The sequence below is a fragment of the Charadrius vociferus genome, unplaced genomic scaffold (genome assembly GCF_000708025.1).
Source record: "Charadrius vociferus isolate BGI_N301 unplaced genomic scaffold, ASM70802v2 scaffold549, whole genome shotgun sequence".
NCBI lineage: Eukaryota > Metazoa > Chordata > Aves > Charadriiformes > Charadriidae > Charadrius > Charadrius vociferus.
In genome coordinates this window covers 667,528-690,358 of record NW_009650103.1, presented here as the reverse complement: position 1 = coordinate 690,358, position 22,831 = coordinate 667,528, and the positions used below count along the sequence as shown (strand labels likewise).

Below are 22,831 nucleotides of genomic sequence, written 5' to 3'. Positions count from 1 at the left end.
GCGGGTAGCGCTCTGACGGGCCTCTGCCGCCTTTGGGGAGGCTTTGAAGTGCTGCCAGGGAGGGGACGGCTGATGCTTTCGAGTAAGCTTCTAATTGTGGGGATGCTGTGAGCTGCAGGAGTAGGTGCTTTGCTCTCCTAAGGAGAAAGAGAACGGTTCAAATGGACGTTTTCAATTTTAAAGTTATTGTTACAGGAATTCTGGGTTGTTCCAATTGTTATTCTCAACTTTTAAATCGTTCTTAAAATGTTGTGCAAAAAAATATGTGGGAATTAAGCGTTTGCCAGGGTTTGCCCTGATTATAATGGGTACTTTGAGGTAGGGCAGCACCACCATCGTTTTTCTGATCGCGATTGTTGGTGGTAGGAGGTTGATTTATGGTTGGTTGCCAAAAATGTGAAGAAACAAGTTAAAAAAAGTAATAGAGCTTGAGAATATTATGGTTCCCAGGACAACAAAGAAAATCAGAGTGTGCAGCTAGAAGTTTGGAAGAGAGAAAAAAGTGGGGCAGGACTGTGCTGGCATTTTACATGTTTTGAATTTTGCAATAGTGTCAGGGAAAAACAAGTTTAGGGAAAAAGGGCTTTGGGGACCAAAGGAAGTTAAATTTAATTTGCTTCTTCACTGTTCCTGGAGGGATATGGGGAGAGCAAAATTTTTTCTTAGGATGATTAGAAGATCAGTAAAATAAACTGGTTGCTGCAGAAGCAGAAATAAAGAGCTCAGAAATGCTGAAAGTTGGCAGAAGCATAAGTTGGAGTGAAGTACAGGCCATGCCTCCTGTCCACAGAAACAAGAAAGCCTATGGGGATGGCTTTAATGTAATCAGGAGATTTGCAGAGCTTTTGAGAGAGATTTTTAAAGCGTGTTCTGCTGAGTTACTGGAGAAGCTAGATGAAATCCTTCAGAGATGAGCACTACATGTGACGTTAGTTTTCTCTTTGCATTTCAGTAGCGTTCAGAGGTATCAGGAATGGTGGTGAATCTGTTAGAGTAGGAACTGTCTAGCTGCAAAAATCAAACTTAGTTTCTTTAGTGATGGGATAGAGGATTCCAAAAATAGGGGATCTATGTGTGGGCTGATGTTTGTGTTCAATATAGTATCATATTATTAATTCTCAGTCATTAATGAATTCTTGCTATCTGGTTTGTTAACATTAAAGCAATCTAGTGCTCTGAAAAGAAAGCTCCAGCCACCACATGGAAACCCACCGTTGAAACGTAAACGTAAGCCGTCAATAAACACCTTCAAGAAATGTGCTGCGGAAGCTGACATCAGGGAGAAGGGAAGTTCATCACAAAAATGTTTTCCTAAGAAGCAGTTGACTGACAACAGAAATGAAAGCCAGAAAAGCAAACCTTTCATTAAGACGTCCAGCCTGTTTAGAAACAACCCTGATATCCCAGAAATTCACAGGTATTTTAGAAAAATGGCAGGAAAAAAAACCTTTTTAATGCCTTGAAATTCACTGTCTTGAATTCTTGCCCTTGTTTGGGCAAAGCAGTTGCTTGGTACCAGTAGTTTCATTGCTGTTTATATAGAATACTGTTGTATAATTTATAACCACACCATGTACTTTGGTTTGTTTTGCTTTGTTTCCCCTAACTCAGAAAAGCAGTGCAGCAGGTGCAAGAAAATGTTTTCACTACGGATTCTTTTAGCCAGCTGGACCTCCATCCGCATCTGGTGAGTGGCAGGAAGGCTGTGCGCCTTGAAACCTCCCTTTTTTGGGTGGGGAGCAGATTAGAAGGCTGAGAGATGCACATTCGTGGTGACTTGGACAGGCTTGCCAGTACTTTGCCTGATTTTGTTGCAGTCTCTTAGCTCAACGTGCTGGCCAGTGTCCTGACCCATCCCCAACCACACTGTCCCAGCACCCTTCACTGTTTGCAGTTGTAATAAAAAAAAACCCACAGAAAACTATTTGGGAGTGTTGTATTTTAACAAGTCTGATGTTTCATGATGTACCAGCAATGGTGTAATTCTGATTAACTAAGAAGTATTTTGAGGACATGGGAACTTTTACATCCAGTTGTCCTGGGCCAGTAATGTAAAGAATAAGCATCAGTCTTCTAGTTTTCGCTCTCTCTTGTTCTACAGAAAGTAACAAAAGGAACAGTTTGACAATGAAACTGGTTTACTACTCTTTATTATCTCTCTAGATCTCCACAATAAATACCGTCCTAAAGATAAGTAGCATGACCAGGTAAGCAAATTCATATAAACTTCACTACCCCTTAAAGCCAGTCATCTATGATTGTTTCATTATATGTAACTGGTTTGTGAAGACCACAATACCTGTTAAGCTGTCCCAATTGCCATAGGGTTGGTTGGTTTGGGATGAGGAATAACTTGTAAGTTATTACTTACTGTGACGCAGTATGTCAGTTGTCACAGCTGAAGGTGGAACCTTGGAGTCCTGCCTTCTAATTTGGTACTTGAAAAAAGACAGTTTTATGATTCAATTTATCACGTCTTATGCCTACCTAGAGACTTTCCTTAGAAATCACATCTACTGATGTAGCTACACGTCAGAGGTGAATGCCTGGAATTTGGGGTAAACAGTTTTGAAACAGTCACTGTATGTGAAAACCTTAGGATTCTATCCCATGTCACATTTGTATTTCCTAACCTGTTTTGTTTGTTACACAGTGTTCAGCAGCAGACAATTCCTGTGCTTCTGCAAGGCAAAGATGCACTAGTGAGATCTCAGACTGGTTCAGGTCAGTATTTAATTCAGTCTCCTTCCCTAGGGTGCATTAAATCGGATCCCGAATACAGAACCAAAACCTCATGTTTCTAGTACAGCTCATGAAAGCCGCAGGCTGGATAGCCTGGCATGGGACTGCTGCGATACAGACAGATGCTGTGCAAACTTTGTAACGGTGCAGTGGTGGGACTGAATGTTGCTGTGCAGCTGCCAGCCGTTGCATGTGGGCCTATTCCAGGGCTCATGCTGGGGATCCAGATCCAGGAGGCCAGCAGAGCTAAGCAGCACATGCTCTTACCATACAAACTTATGTGCTTGCTCTGCAGCAAACTATGTCTGAATGTCTCATTTCCTTCAGTGGGTGGGGATATTTATTTAGATAGATCTTAGTGGGATGACACTGCCTCTTTTTTTAATTTAACCCTTTGGTGAATTGCCTGTCAGTCTTCTGTTCTGGAAACTTTCTACTTAATTAAAACTTTTCCAGACTCTGACCTCAGTTTAAGAATGGTAGGATGAATGGTACGTTAATTTGTTGGAGTGCTGTAGTTGCCACTTTTTTTTTTTGATGGAAAGTCTTCCAATTTTCTTCCTTTTAAAAAGGTAAAACTCTTGCCTATGGGATTCCACTTGTACAGTCTTTGCAAGGAACGGAATCCAAAATAAAGGTAGGTGCAATAGAATTAAATATATTTGCTTATGATACTAAGATTAATACAAATGAAATCCAGCTCTTATCTTGTAGTCATCACTGTCTCTTCTTGATACAAAGGTTAAGCAGTCTCTCTTCTTAGTTGTGCACGTGGCTTATGTGATCCTCCTGTACTGCAGAGATACAGATGATACAAGAACGATGTTATGTGTTCCCCATTACTTCATGCAGCAGTTAAATAGTCAAGTTTGGAGAAGGTAGAGTACAGAAGAGGTGATGGTCTGGAAGCTGAGAGAACTGAAGACAAAGGTTACTGCCATGTCTTTAGGAGTAATAAGTTTCTAATCTTTGACATGGAGTGAGATTTGATAAATGCTCCCAGTTTGGATCTACTGGTTGACCAGAAAATGCTGCTGCAGATCTGCCATCTCTTGTGTGTTTTTTGGGAAGAGATCAACCTGACTTTCCTTCTGTGTTGAAATGTTTCCAGCCCATCCTGAACTGTTACTTTCTGCAGCTGCTATCTACAGATTGTTGCTGTGCATCAAACACGAGAGTGTTTCTGCAACTCACAAACGATATGTGTATGGAATAAAATGTTGGGTATGAGTGGGAGTAGGTCTCCAAGCAGGAAAGAGAAGGCAATGCAGTATTGATATTTGAGAGACTTGATTTTTTTTAAAAGCTACAGGAGGAATACCCCAAACTCTGTACAAATTTGTACTAAAACCCTTCAAAAATCGCTTTGTCAACTAATAACAGAAGTGGAAGGGCTCTGTGTATCAGTGCTACATTATTCTTAGTGGAGCTCTTGTCTTCTCTGTTTGCAGCGTAGTGATGGGCCTTATGCACTCATATTAGTCCCAACAAGAGAGGTAGGTGGCATTTTTTCTTTCTGATTCTGTCTGAATCTGGGTGTTTGAACACTGATTTTTAGTGTGTAGATGTGGGTCCACCAGGAACTGTCTTAGGAAATGTCTGTCCTTTTGCTCAGATCTTGCCCTCACAGAAGGAGTGTTTTCTCTCTGGGTGCATGTTGTCATTTTTTTTCGGTGCCATACTAAAGTAAAAAAGAAGGAATCTTTTAAGTTTTCTGTAAAGCACAGTGGGAAATAATTGGGAATACTGGAGAAACTCTCTAGCTGACTGTATGGGAGAGAGAAGTTTGCCTAGCTCACACAAGAGGATTAAGTAAAACCAATGAAATCAGCTTTGCAAATGTGTAGGTTTATACAAACGTTTCATTTTTAAAACCCTATTTTCAAATCCGTAAGTGAACGCTGAAGATAAGGCTACCAAGAGTTGGATTCTCCATTGAACTGTCTTCTATTTGATTTATATTATTTGCAATGGCAAAGGCAATTTCAGAGGAAGGTATCAACCTTTTTTTTTTTTTCTTTTTTGTGTGTCAAATGATAATAACTTCCACGTGGAGGACTGATTGCAGCTATCTAGTTTGGGGCACAATATTTTATGCAACCTGCAGTGCAATATCTCAGCTCGGTTCCGTGAAAGTAGAAAGCTCTGAAGCTATTTAAATTTTTACCGCAATAAACTTATTGCCTCTCTAGGATGTTGTATGAATACTAAGCATGTAAGAAACTGTTTGTAAGCTTGTCTAAAGGGCTGCCATTGGGAGTACTTATGAAGATAATTTGTAATTACAGTTGGTATTACTTTCACTTTGTATTGAAAGCCATGGCCTTTCTTGAGAGTTTGGCAAATAATAGTATGTAGTATGTATAGTCAGAGCATTTAGAATAGTTTTACTCCCATAAGTAAGCCCTGCTCACATACTCATTCCACGAACGAGTCAGGGTGGCAGCATTGCGTTTCTCGGTCGTCTTCATTGCCACAGCAGAAATGGCTGTCAGACAGCACATGAAACCCAACAGTTAAATGCTTCCTACTGACCAGACATTCAGGTTTGCAAGCTTTGTACATACCACCTCTATTCTGCTGACTGGGTCATGGAGAGTTGGAAAGATCCAGTGGTATGATCACTCTGTGGGTCAGGTGAAGGAATAATGTGGTCTGCCCTGACTGTCAGAAGATAACGAGCCTCTGGGCTGCGTTTACTTTTCATAGTGGTTTTCTTTGGGAAATTTTGCCATTTTCCCTTTTATTTTTCCAGTGGAGCAAAATCTTTTGTGGCTTCAGCTTGTTTTCTCCCTGGGGCATTCACAGAAGCCAGCAGAAGTCTATATTGTCCTGGGAGCTGGCTTGCGGAGCAAAAGCAGTAAAGAGGTTTTTGAACAGGTCCGAATATGATAAAAGAAGGATTATGCAAGAGAATAAAATAATGCACAGCTTCTCAAAGAAAAATTAAGAATGTATTTAGAATTCTGATAATACACATAACTAGATTATATTACGTTTTGAGCCAAAGGAGCTTGTAATCCGTTTTTGCAGTCACAGGACTTTTTCAGTGCTCACTTTCTCCTGTTGATTTCCATAGCTTGCACTCCAGAGTTTTGATACAATGCAGAAACTACTTAAGGTAAGAATTCAGTGTTCTGTGCTCTTATTCCTTGAGCCTCTTGCTGTAGGATGCTAAACAGCTTCATTCATGTGAATTCAACTGGATGTTTAAGGAAAACCAGCATCTGGCAAGATACATGGTGCTTAAAGATAAATCTGTTTGTCTTCAGGTGCATTTAAGTGTCATTTCCCCGTGGCATGTTTTAAACTATTCAGTGAACAACTAATTGATTAATTATGGCACCTTAGTTGCATGTGTTTTCAGAAACAAGCATAGCTGATTTTCATGTTTTGTTTTTAGAGGTACCTACCATTGTTTCTGTCTGAGTTATGAATGGAAACTCTCACAATGACAAGTACCGTTTTACTGAAACTAATACTAGACAGATGGGTTTCAGATGGGGAATAGAACTTGGTGAACTGCTTTGCCAATTGAATGGCTGGAGAAATTAGAAGGCTTTTAAAATCATTAAATGGTAGTGCTTTCCTTTTAATTGAGGCAGAGTATCTTACATGGGGCTCGAAGGTATCTAAATCATTTATCTGAGCCATAGTCCCACTCCCTCTTCTGTTTTTTCTTTGAAATAATAAGGCACTTTCCAAGTCTTTTTTTAGTGCTGGAATAAGATTTTGTTGTGTCATGCTGAGCTTTAAAGTACTTCAGTCTTCTTCCATAGTAATTAGAAGTTACTATGAGTGGACTTTTGATGTCCTTCAAAGGATCAAGTCTGGATTGATCCCCCTTTAATTTTTCTTTGTTGTATATAATGTGTAGTAACCATCGAGTCCAGTGTAAACTCTCATAGTGACCCAAAGCAGAAGATTTAAGCGTAGGGTACTGCATCTGGGGAGGAGTAACCCCATGCATCAGTACAGGTTCGGGGCTGACCTCCTGGAGAGCAGCTCTGTGGAAAGGGACCTGGGAGTCCTGGTGGACAACAGGATGACCATGAGCCAGCAATGTGCCCTGGCGGCCAAGAAGGCCAATGGCATCCTGGGGGGCATCAAGAAGAGTGTGGCCAGCAGGTCGAGGGAGGTCATCCTCCCCCTCTGCTCTGCACTGGTGAGGCCACATCTGGAGTATTGTGTCCAGTTCTGGGCTCTGTGATTCAAGAAGGACAGGGAACTGCTGGAGAGGGTCCAGCAAAGGACTATGAAGATGACGAGGGCATTAGAACATCTCTCTTAGGAGGGAAGACTGAGGGACGTGGGTCTCTTTAGTCTGGAGAAAAGAAGACTGAGAGAGAGAAAAAGGCTAGTTGAGCTGCTCCTTGATGCAATTACTCTAATGCCAGCTGCTGAGTTTATATTGTATGGATCTTGCTTAGACATCATCCTGATTTTAAACCTTAAAAAGGAACTCTTTTTGTAGAAGCTATTTGTTGGAACATTTCTGGCAAGCAGTGACCCATGCAAACTTAAGCCTATTTACCAGTCACGCATTTGAGCAATCCTTACAAGCTGTGCTCTGCTTCTGTCCTGTGTTTCCTCTGGAGTGAGGCAATGGCAGTACTGTGCTTTGATTATCTCCCCTGTAAGTATTGGGCAATATTGGATTCAATGAAGGGTTGGACCTCATTACAGTTAGTGACAAAAACTCCCACCAGCATCAATGAGACTAACATTTAATGTTCACAGACATGGTGGCTGCGTGCATGCAGGTCTATGTATGTATAAACTTTATAGGTCCTGTGTTTTTCTTAAATTTTCCTTGGCCACAGGAAGATATGGCTTAAAGGCAAGATGAAGAAATAGTGTTGTAGCTTGTCTTTGAACATTTAGGCTACGTGGGGAGAAGGAAAAGAATTATTATGTGATTGGAAGTGGTGCAAAAATGATTGCATTTCTATCTGCCTAGACGATGTGGGAAGCAAGTTACATGGCTAGAGCTAAAGGTGCCATTGATATGTAGCTGTGGGTGAGAGAGTGCATGTAGACTGCATCTGTTAGATCAAATCAGATGCACACTGCTGTCAGCCCCAGTCCTTTCTCTTTTTGCCAGGAAACATAATTTTTTGATTAGGCTCTGTCTCTTTATTAAGAAGAATCTATATTGGTCTTGGTTTTCCTTTCTGTAGCCGTTTGCCTGGATTGTGCCTGGAGTGCTAATGGGGGGAGAAAAGAGAAAATCTGAAAAAGCCAGGTAGGAAGCCAACTTCTTAAATTGTATTTTGGGTCCTTCTGCTCTACAGCCTTTTTGTCTGTTACTCTTCTTCAGAGTGCTTTTCTTACTGGGAGAGAGGATTGTGAGTTTGGATCAAGCTGTGATCCCCCTGGATCTTACACAGACACAGTGACTGGGTAAGCAGGAAGTATTCACTTCCCCCGGTTGGATCTATTTCTAAAATGTTGATGAGCCTTCTGAGAAGATGATCTCTTGTGTCAGTAGGGTTTTTTTTTTCCTCTTCTGACAAACACCTGTATTTGCTTACCACCGGGTGCTGTCTACAGTATTTGTTATGGGGGAAATTGCTTTCTGGAGAAGAGATTTCCTGGTGTTAAAAGTCTCTCTCTTTTCCCTTCTCAAGAATTGAATTGTAAGCTGGTAATCCAAAATGGAATTTTCTTTTCTCAGTGTATAAGCATACACAAAAAGAAGTTTACTGTTGACAGTAAAAAAAGTACTCAGTTAGAAAAGAAAACCTAGCTTTGGTGGTTTATTTTTTTTAAATATTATTAGTATTTCTTTCCACCATGTCTTTATCACTAAGTATACCTCTTAGTGTCAATGATGATCAAGGATAAAATTTAGCTGTGCAAGAAATCACAGTTTTAATCAGTGAGAAAATGCTGTCCCTGCTAATTTTAGTATGGCCATAATTTCTTCCTCTATATGTTCCAGTTCCTCGCTTGAGTTCCTATTCCAGAGTTACTGCTAACCTGTATGTTTTGAGTGGGTGTGGGTTTGTTTGTTTTGGTTAGTCGTTTGTATTTTTTTTTTAATCTAAACAGATTACGTAAAGGGATAAATATCCTCATTTCAACTCCTGGTCGCCTGGTTGATCACATCAAGTCCACAGAATGTATTCATTTCCGTCGCACTCAGTGGCTGATTATTGATGAAGCAGACAGGTAAACTTCTGAGTGTTTATATATGGGAAATAATTATGATACCCTCTGCATCTACATTTGATACCTCACTAAATATTTTTTTAAAAATAAGAGAGCAGTCACACGCAGATGATCATAAACCATTCATGCTCGGTGGCCTCAGCCAAGCACCAGATGTCTGGGATTAGAAAGAAATGTCCCCTTTGTACATATTGTTGTACAATTGTTCATTGCAGAGATTCTCTCAGTGTCTTCTGACATGTCTAATGCTGGCAAAAGTTGAAGATGGATCGTGAAGCTAGATGGGCCAAAGATCTGATCAGCTCTAGCTCTTCCCCTATTCCTAATTGGCTCATGTAGCCTTAAAACTTTCTCCTCATTCCTTCCTACAGCATCTTTCATTACCTCTGCTGTTTTTGTAGGATCCTGGACCTGGGCTTTGAGAAGGATGTAGCTGTGATACTCAATGCTTTAAATGCTGAGAGAGAGACACGTCAGAATGTCCTTCTCTCAGCCACCCTCACGGAAGGTGGGTTATAGACAGATGGTGTCTCCTTTAGCTGAATAATGCACAGGCAACTGCAAAATAGTTGGTTGAATGTGATTATATTACAGCCCAATCTGAAGCCCTTTGCAAAAGTGGAATAATGCCTGTTGATTTCTTTGGGCTTATGGCACTCATCTCTCACTACTGGAATTTCTGTCAGTGTCATACTTACATGGTCCTTGCATACTTATCGCAAATTCCAGAGCCAAGTCACCATGAACCTGGGAAGCACTGGATTGTTTGCTTGTTTGTTTTCTTTACAGATAGAGAATTAAGACAAAAAAGCTAATGACAGGACAGCTTCTGTGGGATTTGCTCAGTAACATACAAGAAGTCAGTTGCTGAGGCAAGAGTTGAGCCAGGCCGCATGACTCCTGCACTGTTGATAGACTGAAGATCTGTTGGGTTTTTCCACATACGTGGTTAAAACATAAGACTGCCGAGTGCTGTCTATCTGGTCAAGATGTTTATACAATGTGAAATAACACAGTTGACCAAAGTAGTGTCTTGTGATGCTTTTGTGGAGTCTGCAGCAGCTAAAAGCCCTGAGAAGACTGAAGTTTGTGGAGGTGTTCTGTCAGTGTCTGAGGCATGGCTCGTTAGTTCCTTGCCCTTTGCTGCTTTTCACTGCAATTGCATTAGTTGGAGTTTTTTATGTGACTATATCGTCACCCTCCCCAGCAGCACCCCAGTCTGGACCTCATGTATTTTTCATTTTCTGTGATTCAGGAGTAACACGGCTTGCTGATATCAGTTTGAATGATCCCATCAGCATTTCCATAGCAGATGAAATCCAGAAGGGTCTCAAACCAGCATCACAAACGGATAGAGAACCCAGTAGTTCATCAAACTGCATGGACCAGGAAAACTTTGCTATTCCGGAGAAGCTCAAGCAGTATGTCGTCATGGTCCCCAGCAAATTGAGGCTTGTCACGTTAGCAGCTTTTATCCTTGAGAAATGCAAGGTGAGACTCTGCCTTTATATTACTAAGTAGCCCTTCGTTCTTTCCAACTCCTTTATCTGTTACACTGTCAAGGATAGCATGGATTAGATCTAGGGCTTTGAAGTGCATCTAGTGTATAGGAAGCCACAAGAGAGCTGAGGTGCTATTGTGTCTTGCACACCGGCAGTGAGATACTTGTGCAGCATGTACTCGTACTACTTTTGTGGGCTCACTATTTGGTGTCAAACTCTGTAATCCTTTCCTGGATAATCGTATCTCCAGAAGTGGAAGTCACCTGGATCTTATAATGATCAGGGAATTGGGAGAGGCCTGTGGAAATGGTCATGTGCAATTTTCTTGCTTTTCTTGCAGTTTGAAAAACAACACAAGATGATCATCTTTTTCTCCAGCTGTGAACAAGTGGAATTCCACTATGAGCTCCTTCTAAAGGTCCTTTCAGGAGGGCTAATGTCAGAACAACCTGAACGTTCTTCTGTCTCCTCTGCACACTTACAGTTTCTACGACTGCATGGCAACATGGAACAGGAAGTAAGCATTCTCAAAATGTCAGGATACACAGTTTTTATTCTTTATTCCCTATGATTTATTGTGTGGTTATTTTGGGGACGAGGGCAGAAGAGAGGACAGAGAGTCATTTCACCTCTAGGGGCCTCAGTCTTCCATCTGCTAATGAGAATAAGAATATTGTCCCACTTCTGGAAAGTACCTTGGTAGCTATATCTGAAGAACACAGCTGAAGAGGCAAGAGGTGTTATTTCAGCAGGCTGAGGCAGCCGTTCAGTATTCCCAGTGGGCGCACTTAAACCATTTATGTATCCATGATTCTCTCTCAGGCAGTCAAGACAGGCTTTTTATGCCAAAGGAAAACCTCATCCAAGCCTCAAAACATTACTACTCAATAAGTTGCCCCCATTAGATGAGGATGGAGCAGTTTGGCTTTGGTTTTGAAGAACAGCATCTTGACAAACTGCTTGTTTTCCTGGGATGGAATAATAGCAATATAACGGTGATTACCCTAAAATAGGTCTTGGTTTTAGCTGGATAGGCCTGGAGAATGAGATTGGAGCTTGCTACAGCGGGCTGAGAGGCAGAAGAAGAGTGTCAAATGGTCTGTCAGTGTAGCATTTCTCTCAATAGCTGAGGGACCTCCCTTGAAAGTTCAGTCCCCGATCCTGCCCTTGGTCTGTGATGGAGAGAGTTTCTGCTCTACTCTGAGCTGCACAGCAGAGAGAGTAAATGAATAGAGCTCTTCTGATGAAGCAAGAGGTGAAGAGCCATTGTTTTTCTCACTCGTTCCCATCCTGTGGAGACCAGAAACATGTGCTTTGCTGTCCCTGCAGTCTGGCCTTTCCTCAACCTGCCTGCCTGAGCGAGTGAGCAGGCCTGGTCTGGCCCAACTCTACCCTGACCAGCTGTTAAGCCAACAGAACACCACTAAGTAGCTGGCACCAGGGGAAGGGTTTTGCCTTTTTAGTACCCAGTGTGTAATTAGTGCTTGATGTCTTCAAATTAAGAGCATTAATGGAGCTAAATTGTGGATCCCATATGGTACTGCTGAGCACGGCTGCTGTCATTGTCAACAAGATACAGCGTGCTCTCTTCTTTAGTTTTTGTCAGCAGAGGGTTCAATGTGTCGGCAAGGCCCAAGTTTCCCTTCTTTCCTAGAATAGTACCTCTAGCTGGGAGTCAAGTACCTAAGGTTTCTTCTGTATCATCAACAAAGCAGGACATTCATTTAACCCCTAGCTAGAATTCTGAGGAAGAAGGCTTGAAACATGAAAACAAGGATATGTTGGAAGGAGGAAGCGAAAGGAACAGGAAGGAAACACGTATGGTGTTTCTGAGGCCAAAGACAGCCTGAGCTCTGAAAAGGAAAAGAGTAAACGGAATCAGATCAAGGGAATGTGAGTGTGTGGTTGTTTCCCACAGCTAAGGAGAGGGAGTGTAGGTGGATAGGTGGTACTGGCAAGCAAAGACCGAATGCTACTGAGGCCTTCCATTACTAATGCTCAGAGATTGTCTTGTGTGATAGCAAGTGTCATTGTGATGTAGTGTGGGTTGGAGGATCAGTTTCTTTTGCTTTTATCAAGAAAAAAAAACACACCCCAAAGTAGTTAGTTAAACTGTCTAGAGCGTGCTTAGGAAGGTTGTGGGACTGACAAAGCAAGAGGCTTTTGAAGGTAAGAGAGGAGCTGGAGTGGTGGGTTCCTGCAGTTCTGGGGCTCAACAGGTCAGAGACTGCTGGTGGGGTAATATGGGATCTGGGGGCTGTGGACAGCCCTTCCTGGGAGCCTGAGCTCGTGTTAGAAGTGGGGGCTGTGGGAGTTCTGCTGGTGCAGACCAGAGATGACAACAAGACTGGGAAGCACCTGCCCCGATGCTTGTGGGAAGGGAGGACTTCCATCCCTGTGTCAGCAGCCTCGTTGGTGTCCCTCGCCAGTACAAGGCCTTTTCCTGTGGGAAGGCCATGGGAGGGTGCCCTGGGAGCTCTGTGGCAGCAGCCTGCAGGGCCCAGGAGTCCTGTCCCCTTGCCCCCTTGGGCAGGGGTTTCTGGCCAAGGTCTCGTCTCTCCTGCCCTGTTACTTTGAAGACTTATCCCACAACAGTTCTCACGAGCAACTGTGCAGCTGAGCATCCCCGATACTTAATAATTACACAGTCAGTCCAGTGACTGTCTGCATGCCCCACTGGGCACGTGATGAGGCTGATTTCTTGTGATGTGACTATATCACTGTGTCAACAATATGGGCTTATCCTGCCCATCGTGTGTCTGGACAGACAGCAGTTAAGATGTCCAGCTTTTGCTTGCTTTCACGAAAGCCTGTGTTGCCCATAAAGTATGCCAGTGCTTTGTTGTATATAGAAATAGTCTTTTCTGTTCTGTTCTGTTGCTGCTGCCTAATCTTTTGTGGATCTTCTCTGCACATAAAACAGTTGCTCCTTTTTGATGTACCCAGGCCATGCTTCTGTGCAAACAGTGGAGGTGTTGGCTGCTTTGATTTGACCAAATGCATTCAGGCTTCCCCCAAATGCTGTGCCTTCCTACCTGGGAACACACCTGTGTGCCATAGATTATTTTTTTTTTCCATCTGCAGAAAGAGTCTGACTGGATCTTGTGAAGTCAATTCCTTTGCTTTTGAAGCTGCGCATATTGTACTGAATGAGGCATAGTTGTTAAATTCTTACATTAGCTGATTTGCTTTATGTTTGATTGCAATATGCATAAGGACTCCTCATTTTTCTGTTTCAATCCTCTAGGAAAGAACAGAGGTCTTCCAGGAGTTCCTAAAATCCAAGACCGGTGTCTTGCTTTGCACTGTAAGTAACTTAAAGTCCCTTTGCAGCTCCATGCTATGGGTCTGTCTGATATCTAATGGACAGAGGATTTGGCACTGAGCTCTAATTCAAGCTCACTGTCTGACCTTGAGGAAAGTCACCTTTTTCTACATCTGACATGTTAAATAAGGACTGGTGCCTTCTTTGCAAACTGTTACATGATCTTTTGCTGCAAGGTGCCATATACAGAAAAAGTGTATGTCTTATACAAGAGGCCTCTAAATATTTTCCATGGTCTTCTGTCTGGAAAAATCCGTTCATTTGAAGCTGGAACCTTGCCCTCTACATGCAGTCAATAGAACGCAGTCCTAATTTGTAGTATGCCCCATAACTGCCAGGTAAATTGGATGTAATGTGATATTTCCCATCTTAATGACTACCCCAAGGTTAAAAACAGAAACCTGCAGGGATGGAAGGGAAGCCCAACCAGAGAATGGTGTCATTAGAAATGCACATGCTCTGCTGTTCTCCATGCTTTGCCCTTCAAGCTTCCTTCAAGGGTGCTGAGGGAGAAATTCTTGTCCTCTACTGAAGTTTGCTGGCACCCTTGTGTTGTGGTGGCACCTTCCGCTCCTCGTTTCTGACCTGTCGGTGCCACAGCTAGCCTGCTGCAGTGGTGCAGAAGGCTGCACGATTTGCTCTCTAATAGTGGCAGCTGTTGATCTGAAAATGTGTGAATCTTGGCGATTTCTACCCACCGCAAACTTGTAAATTACAGCGATCGGGAGTAATTAGAGCTGAGAAACCCTCTCCAGCTCTGAAATGACTCCTGTTCTTGCAGCACATTATTCTTAAAGGAAACTAGTTGCCATTTTTTCCAGAGAGTGGGGGCTGAATTTATCTTACTGTTATGTCCATGGGTCAAAATAGGACTGCCCATGTATATAGGAGTGTTTGATTTAGCACTGCCAAATTAAATATTGTATCGCCTGTAAAATTGTACTTGTTACATGGTAGTCTTGGTCCTGCTTGTGTGTGCAACCTTCCAATGATTCGATCAAGGTCAAAATGCGTCTTTACAATGCCTAAGTGTAACTATAACTTGGTTTCCCTGTATATGCAGGAAATACTTAAGTGTCTCAACTGAGGAGGATAGCAAAGCTTAATCATTCAGTGGTGTAGGTTAAGTGTCTTGAAGATTAAAAGTATTTGGTAGATTCTGAATAATAAACAGCTAAACTTTGTTGTCCTTCATGCACATGCTGTCTATAACAGAAATTTTAGGGACGTGTTTTTGTTATTGACATTTCCGTTTAATGATGTTAGAAAGACAGTAAATGCTCGATTTTAGACAAAGGGAAAACAGAGTCACTGCAGTCACTGGGATATCAGTTCCTGGGTGAGACCATTTGAAGGGGAAATGCAGCCTGTGGCAGAAAGAATCTGCCAGGAAAGGTACAGCTGTTGACAAGGTAGGAAAAAGAGTAAGGTGGATAAAGAAATCCCAGTGGATGGGATCCCCCTCTTGAGACACTGGAGATGTGGTTTGATTTCCTGCCATGCCACAGAGTCCGTACAAGTGGATGTGGAATTGTGATGACAAGGCAAGTAGCCACGTGTCAGCTGAGCAGCGATAGTTGTGTTTGCTCCTGACCTGTCTTAAATAGGAGATAATGTGAATTAACCTAGATTGCCATGAAGAAGGTAGTGTAAGGTAATGCATTTATCGTAACCCTCCTTCATTTCAGTCTAAGGTACTTTGCATTTACTGCAAGGCAGGGATGCAAATCCTGACAGTTACAGTTACTGTGGCTCAGCTGGCACATGGTTAGCACGTTAAGCACAGTAAGTTGTGTGTCTGAGTCCAAAATCTCTCTGTGCTTCAGCTCTCCATCTGTAAAATGGGGATAGTAGCACTGTTCTATCTTACAGAGATGTTGGGAGGACAAATGCATTGAAACCAGGAGGTGGCCTGTTACCACAGTAATGGGGACCATATGGACACCTTAATATAGAGATACACTTTGCGTTAGTCCCACATTACAGGTGCCTCCCCAACGCAGATGTCCAAAGGGCAGCCAGGCACTGTGACCACCTCCTGCCTCCGAGGGCATTGCTTTTTCTGACGCTTTTCTTCATATCAGCAAAAATGTTTTGCAGAAAGGTGGTTCTGTTCTTTTCACTGCAAAATCACGTTTTGTGCCCACAAAATTTTCAAACCTGGCTCACAAAAGAGCAACACCAGTAACGTTACCGTCCTTCCCTTGTCCCTTATGCTATGTTCTCCACCCATCTTTCCGCTCTAGTAAGCAATGGGACCTGCTGTTCCTTTTATTAATTTGCTCTATGTCATATGTATATTAATATATTCCATAAAATATTTTTGCCAGACAATATAAACTGGCAGACAAGAAAATAAAGAAGGGCCGTGTATCTCAGAGGGTCTCATCCAGATTTATTTCTCTCTCCTTCACTGAAGTTCTTTGCGGCTTCCTTTGGGATGTGCCTTTTAAACAAGTTCATCTCTTCCAGGGAGAGAGGAAAGATCATTTGGAGATTGTTTGCTGTTTACTCAGTCACGCTAACTCATCTTGCCAGTTTTCTGGCGGCCCCAGCCAAGAGCTTTCGCCTCTGACAGCTTCTGTGCTCTCTCCTTCCTCCTCTGATTACGCAGCCCAATCTGTCACCCTGCCGACGGGGGTCTCTACCCTGCTGATGGCTTTCCACACTCGGCAGTAATGACTTTTGGCAGGCCGGGAAGGCGCGAGAGCTTCTTCCCCAGCTTGGAGAGCCGTTAGGCCCTCTCTGCCTGTTAGCTAAAGCACTTTGTGAGGTTCTTTGGTAAATAAATGAGTCATTTTAATCCAACTGACAGCCTGGCACCTGAGCAAGCTGCCTTCCATCTGTACTTCTAGGCCTCATGTAGGCAGCCAATTGTCAAGCTCAGGGCCTTCAAGACCTCACCATTGAGTGTCTTTCAAAAGCAACTTTAGCAATTTCCTTTGCCCTAATTAGATTGTGTGAGAGGGACTGAGCAAACCAAGGCCCTTGCAAAACTTTTGTGATGGTGTTGGTTCTGATCTTCTGCAGCGATACGCCTCGCTTTTTGTGTGGCCTTTTTGCCCTCCATTCCCTTGTACCCACCCCTCTGTACCCCACCACCATGAGCACAGGCTGGTGACATGAATTGTTAGAAGCAGAAATTTCAGCATTTCTGGGGGTCCTCGGGTGGATTGTACCTCGATACTGTGCCATTCTGTGGCTTGCAGGGGGAATCGGGGCAGGAATGTGGTTAAGGCTTGAGATTACCATGTTTGCTTGGCGTCTGGGTTTTCTTTAAAATTGCACTGGTGTAGATTATTTCTCTGTGAGATGGTCACTTCCACTTCCCACTGAAGGGAATCAGCAGTGACCTGCTGAGGTGTCATATTCTTGATTTCCCTGTTACTAAGGAATGGTGGTGTGAGGTCATGCATGGAAAGGGGAATGCCGTCTGGGGCAGTGCAAAAGAAGGGAGGGATAGTCCACTGGAAATCTGTTGAGCTCCTTGAAAGAGCACTGGTAGCAGATTAGTGCTGCTGTGTGTGGAATAAATGTAGTGCTAGTAAAACTGGGTAATTGTTGCTTGAGTTGTATTTCCTTTCCTGGTAAGGTCACCCACAAGTATTTGCTAAACACCTGAGAAGTAAGAAGCTCATGGGCTCTGCCAACACGGGAAGGCAAATCAACTCAGTTTTTTTATCCTAATTCTACCTTGCTGCTCTCTACTAGGGCCTTTGAGGAAAAGGAGCTACAGGAGACGCAGGTGGACTGATACTGAGGAATCTTTGAGAGTTTGCAAAACACTCCAATTACCAGTAAATCCCAAGACACTGCTGAAAGAAAGCCAAGTTAAACCCCAGGAGAATAGCTGCTGATCTGTGTCAGTAACAGCTGAGTGGAGTTGGTGGCATTGTGAAAGCAATAGTGAATACAAAGCTGATGATGGGAGAGAGCCTCCTCCTAAAATGTTGTCCCTGGCTATTCATTAGGCTTTTGGTTAACCTTTTCAACTTTCCTGCTTGCTTTGGCAAACGCACATGAGAACAATACTGGCTGTGGCAGTAGTTTCCAAGCCAGAGGTGATGAGAAAACGTATCTTAGAAGAGGAGGGAAAGAATCCTGATGGATGAGAGGGATGGCTCCTGCCCCTGCTGTCTACTTCTCCTCCCCATGTTGGAGGTGCCCACTCCTGACCACAGGGACGGGCTTGGCTATCTGTTTATTTTGGGTAAAACGGCCCTGTCCCAAGATCAGAGCCCTCTCATCAAACACAGCCTTTCCTAGTCTACTGGGTGTGAGAAAGAGCACAGTATAGGAAAGGACCAAAGACTTGTCAGCGTGGAAGTATATAACAGAGCCAGCCAGATCGGAATCATACGTCAGCACTCCTGTCTGATCGTGCTGTAGAGTTTATATTCTTGTTATCCTGGTAACTGCTGTACACGTTCCCCGACTTCTCTTGATTTATTTTCTCCAACCTCCTTTAAATGGCTTTTTGTACATCTGTTCATTCTGAGTCTGGGAACAAGTCCTTTCTTAATGAGCGTGTTGGAGCAAAAGTGTGTATTATTTCAGAGTGGGCGCTGTGGAAAGTGTCTCCTCTTACTGCATTTGGAGCCACAAAGCAACCTGGCTAGTGCTTATGGGAAGGCCTTTGCTGCCAAAACATCAGCTTCCTAGTCTTTTAACGTGTGTGGGAGTTGCATGAAAACACTTCAGTGGGTGGCTGACACATTTTTAGTACATTAAGCTCCTGCTTACGTTCTTAATATATTCTATTTTGCAACTAGCTAAAAGATACATGTGTTCCAAAACATTTCCTAACAGAGTTAAATCTGCACACCTGCTCTGTTATTGCGCGTGGTGAATGTAAAATCCAAGGAGTATGTGAGGACATTGCTAATGAACAGAACATCAAGAAGGGAGATTGAAACGTGTTTGCACTCTCTCTCTCCGTTTTGAACAGTATTTAAACTCTCTCTTCTCTTTGAAAGGGTATGTTTTTTGAGCTATACCGGGTGTGCATAACTAAAGGGTCTCGTTCAAGTCTTTCTCCAAGCTGATGGGTTTTCTCACCAGCTGGCACATCAAATAACACTCCTGACAGCAGCTTCAGACCCTTTTCTTTGGGGCTGAGTTTTGTTTCTCCAAATCAAAGCCAGACAGGTGAAAATCTAGGGGATAGCTCTCCTATAGTCCCCTCTCCTCAAGCTGTACTCCAGCTTCCTGCAGATTCTGCTAAATTGTTGGGATTTTATTGTAGGGCCAGGTGACCTGCAAGTCATCTGCTCCTCGACTTCAGACCGTCACCAAGGAAACAACTAATTATTTGTAGGTGGACATCAGTGCAGCTTTGGACATTCCACTCAAGGCCTAGGATCCTTGACCATTTGCTTTATGGCCATTTTCCTCTTCATCATGAGCAGTCTGCGTTTAGTTCTTAGGCTGGCTGTGGAGAAAGGTGTGCTCAGAAATAGTGTTGCCTTCCAGAGATTTAATTCTGCCTCTCTCGCTGTTTAGGCAGTAATTGCCTATGAGCAGGTCTGTTTTCATCAGTGAAACAAACTGAAGAACCAAAGGTATCGCTACTGTTGGGACAGTTGATTCTCTCAGATATAATGTAAAGGGACTGCAACAGACTACTGTAATTCAACACCACTCTCCTGAAATAGGTGTTTTTATATCCTCTAGGCTTTGGGCCATAGTAGTAGATTATTTTTTATTGTATTAGTCTGCTAACAATATTCCTTGCGTTTTAAACCCTCAACATTATTTCTGACCTTCAGTCCATCTTTCCCCAAAAAATTCCTACTTGCATAGCCAGTTGTTTCCTGGTGTAATTCCATCCCAGAAGAGTTCTTACTTTGCTGATATCTTCAAAGCATTTTTACTAATGTAATTTCCTTATTAATGTTAAAGGATGTTGCAGCACGTGGACTAGACCTGCCTCAAGTTACATGGATTGTACAGGTAGGTTTGCTGTGTATGTATGTGTGTGTGTATGTATTAAGTGCAGTTGTAATCAGCTGAAATCCCTTTCTAGTCCAGGCCCTCTTTCTGCAGTTTGCTTTGTGCTGATGCCTACAGATGTGAGAGACCCGTATGTTCCTGACTGCAGGACTGGGACTCAAGGTTTCGCTAGGATACAGCACTGCTATCATATTTTTGGTTTTGATGGTCTGTTTCCATCTTCAGTAACTCCAGCGTTATTGGCTGTGTAAATGCACTGGCTGGGAGAAAACACCCTCTGTTTCCCCCCACAGGAAGCCAAATCCTGTGAAGTACTGGCCATCTCTTGCAGTTCTGTGTTACTACATTTCTGAGCTTGCTGGGGAGGCAGTTCCATGAGGAATTTAAGTGCGATCCTAATGTTAAACATCGAGTAGCCCAATAGTGCCTGTGCAATGACCTGCGTGTTTCAAGTGAGACTTTGCTGGCTTGGGGCTGGGGCTGGGTAGCTGTAAGCATTCAGCTTTCAGGAGAACCGCATAGTTCAGATTTCCCCTGAAAAAAAACCCAATACTGCTGCATTGCTGTTGCCAGAAATACTGTCTTTGAAAAAAAAAAAAAAAAAAAAGAAATTAAGGGAGATGGATTGAACATTGAAAATACCAACCTGTCATTTCAAAGAGGAAGCTGGGGGCATGAGGCAGATTTCATTTTTATAAAAGATTTATAATTAAAAAAAGGTTAGTTGAATTGAGGAAAAACTGATCCAGAGATTCTCGTGTATGAAGTGACACCTGGGTAAAAGGAACAGGTCATAGAGCCTCAACAAAGCCTTTTTATTTCTACCTCATTGCTTCAGGTAACAATTAATTTTAATTTTGTGTTTTTAAAAAAGAAAGATTGTGTAGCAGCTAGCTAGTTGGAGAAGGCTGGGGAAGTGAAGTCTTTAATTCCCAGATCTGTATATTAATATAATTTAACCAAAGATATAGTTGCCAGTGTTAGAACGCAGTGCAAATTACCTAAAGCCCTGGGAGACTTCTGTGTGTCCAGAAGGCGAAATCTCAGCTGTCCTGAGAGCTGTGTCCAAGAGCAAGGACCTGCAGGGAGCAATTAGATTGCTCACAGCATCTTACTCACACCTCTAGCCAGTAGAAACTTTGCCAGAGGGCACAGGTATAAACACTAGAGTGGGCTTTGGTTGTTGGGTTTTTTCCAGTTAAACTGCTGAGGGCTCATTTCTGAGCAGTATCTCTGTGCATGTTCATTTTTTCAGGAAGGAGAGGAGGAGGGGAAGAATAAGGGGAGGTTAAAGGGAGGGAAATATGTCACCCTTTATCAGATCTTGCAAATAGCTGGGCAGTTTTCATTCCCAGTGAAGTAAATGAGAGGCACCGTTATATATGGGGGATGGAGGGGGCGCGTTAAGCAACGTTTTCATAGTGCCCGATAGTTGTACATGGGAAGACAGTTGCTACCTGTATCATGTGCTGCTGAAAGCACTTACTCCCTCATCTGTCTTAGATTTCTTCTATCCAGTAGCCAGCTATGATTTGTTTTAATCAAAGCAAAGCAATTTAGCCCAACTCCAAATTTGAATCTGTCGTCTTTTTATTTTAAGCTTTTCCTCCCAAATGCAGAGGAAGCAGCTTCCTGCTCTGTATGGGCAGTCCTGGGGTTGTTCGTTTTCAGGTCTTTGTGAGATGATTTTTATTTTATTTTATTTTTTTTAAGGGAAGCAAACAGGTTCCTGACGTGCCTGTGTAGAAATAAAATGTAAAAGGCAAAGAGAGACACTGAGATGGGGAAACTGTCCTATTATCTGAAAGTTGGCCAATGTGTCACATTCACATGTCAAAAAAACCTGCTGTGGCTGAGGGGGCTGAGTGATGGTTACAGGGATGAGCCCGATGGGCTCTTTATAAACAGGCCAATTCCGAGGGAGGTACAGCATGTGGGTTTTGCTAAGATCCCTTTTGTTTCAGATGAGCGGGCTGAGCGTCTCGTTTATAATTAACATGCTGTGTTCTGTTAATTCCTCCTTTCCCTTCTCGTGTTCCCTTTTTGAAGTATAACGCTCCAGCTTCACCTGCGGAATACATCCACCGGATCGGGAGGACGGCTCGCATTGGCTGTCACGGGAACAGCCTGCTTGTCCTGGCGCCTTCGGAGGCAGAATATGTCAGCTTGCTGGCTTCTCACAAGATTAAGTGAGTCAGAAACGCGAACAAAAGTTTCAGCTCATCCTTGCTAATTAACCTTCCATGGCACTTTCAGCGGGACTGTGTCTCGTGCAGGTTTTAATAAGAATTTATTAATTCTTGTGATCCAGGACCGGCCCCAGACTAGCAAAAGGAGAGAAGGAAAGTGTGTGAAAATCATCAGCCTGACAGATTGTGCGTGAGTGAGTGTGTGTGGTGAGGGGCAGAAAGGAGACAATAGTCGGAGATCCTTTGCACTGCGTTACTATCTCTCTGGCCCTGGGTTCAAATTGTGGCTATGTGCAGATCACAAGTCAAATGAGCCTGTCAAATGCTAACTGGCCATCTGCCTGCATAGCACCATATTGTCAGAGATTGTGCTTTCTCTTCAGGAGAGATCCGGCGGAGAAATAGCTAGAGAGCTCTGGGTCATATCTGGCAGGTAGTTGGCCAAGATGTGTTGTGTAAGTGGCTTGTGACAGGAATAGTAGAGGCTTTTGCACATGGGGAGTGCCCAGTATGGTCCTGGAAGGCGATAAGGGTGGGTGAACTCCACAGACCAAAAGCGGCGTGTGCTTCCAAGGTAGCTGAGAAAGCTCTCACGCCGCCTCTAGCTAGGACTTGGGAGTAGAGGTAAGGAGACCAAGCCAGGCTGGGTAAGGACCAGCCCAGTGTGCAGTCAGCTACCTGATGGCCGACACATGATGAGATTTTACTCCAGTTCTGCTTGCGCAATGGTCCTTTTGTGGATAAAAACACAACTTGCTGCTCAGCATTGCTGGTCAGGAGCGCTCTCAGGTCTCGAGCCTCCTCAGCAATCAGCTGGATATATGTGACTCCCTTTGCTCCCTGCACTGCTGTCTCTCGGTGTTTCAGAACAGCAGCTGAGTAGATTCCCTTTAGTGTTGTACTGGTGTTGATGGAGCCCTGTAAACTCATGCACAAATGAATTCTCT

The 22,831-nt window shown here is 43.2% G+C and overlaps 1 protein-coding gene across 1 annotated transcript in view; it reads left to right on the top strand.

Moving 5' to 3' along the window:
* Window positions 1-773: 773 nt before the first annotated feature.
* Window positions 774-22,831, top strand: part of DDX31 (DEAD (Asp-Glu-Ala-Asp) box polypeptide 31) — a 49,748-nt gene continuing 27,690 nt past the window's right edge. The window contains exons 1-16 of the mRNA XM_009892312.1: window positions 774-821; window positions 1,164-1,417; window positions 1,612-1,687; window positions 2,164-2,207; window positions 2,654-2,724; window positions 3,315-3,379; window positions 4,194-4,238; window positions 5,822-5,863; window positions 7,923-7,987; window positions 8,797-8,916; window positions 9,318-9,424; window positions 10,172-10,407; window positions 10,759-10,935; window positions 13,666-13,725; window positions 19,645-19,695; window positions 21,745-21,884. Coding sequence (XP_009890614.1) covers window positions 774-821; window positions 1,164-1,417; window positions 1,612-1,687; window positions 2,164-2,207; window positions 2,654-2,724; window positions 3,315-3,379; window positions 4,194-4,238; window positions 5,822-5,863; window positions 7,923-7,987; window positions 8,797-8,916; window positions 9,318-9,424; window positions 10,172-10,407; window positions 10,759-10,935; window positions 13,666-13,725; window positions 19,645-19,695; window positions 21,745-21,884 — 1,601 coding nt within the window. The remainder of the gene's footprint in view (window positions 822-1,163; window positions 1,418-1,611; window positions 1,688-2,163; window positions 2,208-2,653; window positions 2,725-3,314; window positions 3,380-4,193; window positions 4,239-5,821; window positions 5,864-7,922; window positions 7,988-8,796; window positions 8,917-9,317; window positions 9,425-10,171; window positions 10,408-10,758; window positions 10,936-13,665; window positions 13,726-19,644; window positions 19,696-21,744; window positions 21,885-22,831) is intronic.